This window comes from Limulus polyphemus, unplaced genomic scaffold (genome assembly GCF_000517525.1).
Source record: "Limulus polyphemus unplaced genomic scaffold, Limulus_polyphemus-2.1.2 Scaffold2067, whole genome shotgun sequence".
NCBI classification, from domain to species: domain Eukaryota; kingdom Metazoa; phylum Arthropoda; class Merostomata; order Xiphosura; family Limulidae; genus Limulus; species Limulus polyphemus.
In genome coordinates this window covers 132785-138044 of record NW_013667677.1, presented here as the reverse complement: position 1 = coordinate 138044, position 5260 = coordinate 132785, and the positions used below count along the sequence as shown (strand labels likewise).

General features: G+C 28.6%; 1 protein-coding gene across 6 annotated transcripts in view; it reads left to right on the top strand.

The window, feature by feature from the left end:
* The window catches only part of LOC106465835 (CREB-binding protein-like), a 122672-nt gene that overhangs the window by 53462 nt on the left and 63950 nt on the right, over nucleotides 1-5260 (top strand). For all 6 annotated transcript variants that reach the window (XM_022393785.1, XM_022393787.1, XM_022393786.1 and 3 more), the window contains exon 10: nucleotides 2615-3464. In XM_022393785.1, the coding sequence (XP_022249493.1) occupies nucleotides 2615-3464 (850 nt within the window). The remainder of the gene's footprint in view (nucleotides 1-2614; nucleotides 3465-5260) is intronic.

Here is a 5260-nt window from a genome sequence, read left to right as displayed (position 1 = left end):
GGAATCTCAGAATGTCCCCCTAGTGGTTTTCTAAGCCTTTCTAACATACCTAGCTTCATTTCTTTCTTTTAAATCAAGATTTCAACGAGGTTGGTTGTGTCTTTAGTCTGGTTGAAACTTCATTTTATTTTTACACCCAAATACAGCATAGTTACTACGTGTGATAAATTATACTAGAACTCTATGGTATTGATGTAGTAATTTATGATTTTTTATATATATAAAAGTATAAGTATGTATAAAACCTAAAAAAAATATTTTGTTTCATGTCCAAATTTTTAAAGGCTTAGCAAACTACATCCAGCAGCAACCGAGTACAAAGGTCACAACTAGAAGAGATAATTGTTTGCTTTACTTCTTTATTTACTGTTCTGTGATTTAGGAAAATAAGTTAAGATCTTATTTCAAAATAGATATAATCTATATACATATTTAATGTATAATAATTGAAATGTAACTATTTTACAAAATACTAGTCGACTAAAACGCAGCCGATACAAGTTACTTTGTACAGACCAAAGGTCAGTTTTGTGTTATTTGATATGGTAACATGGGTGCATATGAGCTGCTTCGTTGTAACTTCTGTATTGTTAGCCAGGCACGGGTGAAAGGTCAATTGAATAAAAATAATTAATATATATATAATGTTATGCGATTTAAGCTGTTTTGTCAATCTCCCTTAGTTTGAGATCTGTGATATTTGCTTTCTATGCTTTCCCTCTTCTCTGATATGTTTACCACCCTTCTGCAAATTACAGAATTTAATGTTAGTTACTTATTATAATATAGTTATTACTCAGGCAAAGCATAATTTTTATAGTCTTCAATGTTATGTGATTTCAGAGTTATGAACTAGAAAATCATACCCCCTTCCTTACACACCCACCTGTCACATTTTCTATTTCACAAATTTCCAATAGTTCATTCTGTTGTTTAATACTATATTATTTATAACCAACAGAAAGCCAAAGCTTTAAGATGTCAAATGACATATTGTTTTACATTGTTTTCTGTACAGAGAATTTTCTATTTCACGTCCAGTTCAAAGTTTATTCCCATAGGAAACACGTTAATGAGCTTAGCTGAAATTTTAGTGGCTTTTATTGCATAGGTAGAATACCAGAAAATTATGATAGTTATAGGACATTGTTTGGTTTTTATGTGTTGTTATTCTTTGTTAGGTGAATTATTTATAGCAATAGTACCATTTGTATAAAAAAATAGGATTAAGTTTCTTCAACATTTCACAGCAAAAAAATCATATTGGATTAATCACATAGTATAAAATATGAATAATCCTACATGGTTATGCATCAAATAATTATAGAAGCATTTAAAGTTAAATAATCTGTTTTGTATTAATATCAGTGAAACACATGAAAATATGTTTTCAATCATAATGCTTGTTTTCACTTTTGTTAATAGGGTCTCATGAGACTACAAGTAAAAATAGGTAGGCTAGTTCAGGCATAATTTTTCAGAAAATAACAGCTTATATATTTGTAAGCACTGCCTTAGCCTTCAGAGAAGTAAAACAGTTGCTTTGCTTCCAATTCACACAGAGTAATTGGTAACTTTTGTTTGTATTTTTTATATAGAAAAAATGTGATATGAAATTTTTCAGTATTTATGTTATGGGTAGTTAGAACTATTAGATTTCATAGCTTAATCTATTAGTTGTTTATTTGTACAAATATATATCTATTTGTAAACATCCTTGATGTGCTTGTTTTGTAGTTTCTTAAAAGCTGTGTATAGTATTTAACATTGTTTTTATAATAATTTATTTTGTGAGGATTTTTCTATTATTGATATGTTCAGTCCTCTTCATAAAAAAATAAGTATATCCAATTGGATGGAATAACTGACAGAGTTGAAACAAGTAAAGGTAAAAGTGACTGATTGGATGGTCACATTGAAATGTCAACTATAAAAAACGTATATTATTATGGTTGACTAATAATAAATGACATAAACATATATATATATATATATATATATATATATATATATATATATATGCTTGTTTGTGTGTGAACTTATAATGATTACATGCACTTACAATTTAAAAATATATCTTATAAGCAATTTCTTAATTTGTAAAATATCCTGTTCAGATGGACGTGCAGTTCTGAGTGTAGTCGTACATGTTATTTATTCTATTGATTGTGTTCTCATGAAGATCAATAATGTGAAACCAACTCATTTATCAGTGTTTTAAACTAGTTGTGTTTTTTCATTGTATGAATTTTATCCTTAAGTTTTGTACTTTTGTTAGATGACTTGTTGATCTTGCAGGTAGTTGACAGTTTTAAATAGTGTTTAAATTGCTGAGTAATGGGAATATATATCATTAGTAGTTGTATTTATAAATATATATCACTTAATAATTTTTGAAATGTGCTTATCAAAAATTCAATATAATAATTATATTCTAGTAAAGAACAATAGTAATTTTTAGGTGGATCCTTTTTTTTATAATAGCAAAAAACTGATAAAATAGAAATGTTTTGTATTATTTTTCTTGTAGGCTGAACTATACTTCCCTTTGAAGATTAGATATAATAAAACTGTCAAAGAAATTAAAAAACATGATTTTGTGTCATATTTTTAGGTTTCTGTGATGCAGTTTTCGCAGCCACAACAAACTGGGGGGCAAGTTGTTAATAAGCCTCAGACTGTATCTTCTTCACAAATGCCTCCTCATTCAGTATCCCATGCTCAATCTCTTCCTCAGTCATCAACACCTCAACCACAATCACAACAAATACCAATACAGCAACCTCCTAGATCAGCATCAGTTCCAGAAAGTACAGGAAATTGTCCCCAGACAACATTTATTTCCCAGAAAGTAGTACTACAAGACCAAGTGCAGAGGATACCTTCTAACCATCATCAAAATTTTCATGCCTCACAAAATTCATTATCACAGTTCTCAAAAACAGACTCTGCACCATCAAATACAAACAGTATTTCTTCAGAAGAAGTTAGTTCTGTGACTCTGTCAGAAGATAATTTAAATAATTCTCTTGGTGTTACCATGGAATTTCCTACATCTTCAGTATCTCCTACGACTTCAGTTGTTTCCACTATCACCACAGTTATTCCATGTACAGCTACTGTAGGAACATCTGCTTGGGACTGTGATAAAATTACAAACAGTACAGTTATTAAAATGGAAGTAGAATCCACAGAAATAAAGAAAGAAATAAAAGAAAATATAACAGAAATAAAACCTGAAGATCAAATTGAAGTGAAAAATGAACTAACAGGAAAAAAATCTGCACCAGGTATTAATTCCTGCATTACAGCTATAAAAGATGAAGTGCCACCTATGAAACAAGATTCAATAGTTTCTCAATCGTGTACAATTTCAGAATCATCTAGTGTTTCTAGTGATGTTAAAAATGAACCATTTGAAGCAGGTTCTCAACCACCACCTAAGCCAAAACCAAACAAAAAAAGTAAGTTTATTACTCTAGTTAATTTTTTTTTCAAGTCAGTGCATTCGCTGTATTGAACTTCACAAAAAAATGGCATGATGCTTTTAGATACAAAGTTAAACAGAAGGAAAATTATCTGATATTGGGGGGGGGGGGACAAAGTCAGAGGTTTATTATGGTTTTGTTTCCAATTTGTTTTGTTTTTTGAGTTTTTGTGTGTGTTTCTTGTCTAACTACAAACTTAACAGGGCAGAAAAAAATTAAATCAAGCCCATAGACTACATATGTGCAGTTTTATTTTCTTTAAAGTGCTTGCTTGAATTATATTAGAAAATTTTAATGGATAGGATCAAATTTAGTAGATGTAGTAGTAGTTCAGTGGTATTTGATAATCCTTTCCAGAAAAATCCAAAAAGGACTATTTGTTACCACTTGGCTGGCTGAGCTTGGACTTGGTCCACAGTGAATTTAACAAATGGGTCAGATTGTTATGTTTGGGAGGACTTTGTTATGTATTATAAAGTATCAAAAGAAGTATATTGATGAATATTAGGCAAGTTGAAATTAACATTTGTAAAAGACAAAAGTATTTTTAAGGATTCTGTTTTTTTCCAAACAGTGTCTCAAAGCAAAATTTTGGAAATTTCATAATCTAAAAGGACATATAAATCAAATTATACAAACTTTTTTAAAGCAGAAGTTGGATACTAGTCAGTAAAATTGTACTAAATTTCACATAATTTGGTTAAATATGTCTACAGTGAAAAGATAAAAAAATTAGGGGATATTAGTGACAACTCTATTCCAGAAAGTTTAAATACATGTCATTTTCTATGCATGCAGGAAACTTATTTATTAAAAGTAAACAAACTACAACAGTTGATGATTTAGATACAACATATATAGTTTCAAATATGTAGACACATGCACAGTTATAAGAATCAACTTACTGTCAAGAAAATTATGTAAAATAATATGTGCTATTATGAGAATTACATTGCCAGTGGTTAATAATTATTAATCATTTAATACTATAGAAGCCTTATGATTCTATTGTGTCATTAGAAATGTGTTTTACAGACCAACTAATTTGAGTGTAAAAAATTTAACAGTAGTACCACTTTTCAGTGCTTGCATTTTAAAATATTTTGTAGATGACACAGTTGTCTCATTTCCAAACTTTTTCCATTACAGTTTTTCATTAATCAACAATTTTAATGCACTCGAGTTTTGTTATTAGTTCCTTTATGACTTGTTGAAGTTGCCAATGATTGTGTTATGATTAGAAAAATGCTACATTTTTTTACATTTACTTCCTCTAAGACAAGAAATGTTTGTAGCATTTGTTATTGTTATTAAGCTCTTTATATTAAAATAATATAATATTATATTATATTATTTATTTTTATTATAATATAATATTATATTATTGTATTATATTTTATATTAATAATATGTTATATATTGTGTAAACATTATGATTTTTGGGTTATTTATCATAGCATCCACCAGCACATTTTTTTGTGTTAAGTTCATAACCCGGACAAAGAAAGGGTACATCAGATTGCTGGAAATATCACATTTTGGATATTTAACAAATTATTCTTCCTTTTTGTGTTTGTGTGTGCATGCTTCTTGCTGGTATGAAAAAAATGATACTTTATTTATTATAAACTTAGATGTATTTTCAATATTCCATCATTTTAAATTAAGTGGCCTACACTTGCAACTTCAGTTTGTAATTTTTTGCCTAATATATAAACTGTACTAATAAACAGCTTATAAGTCTATGAGAAAAGTTTTAAGTGTATATATAT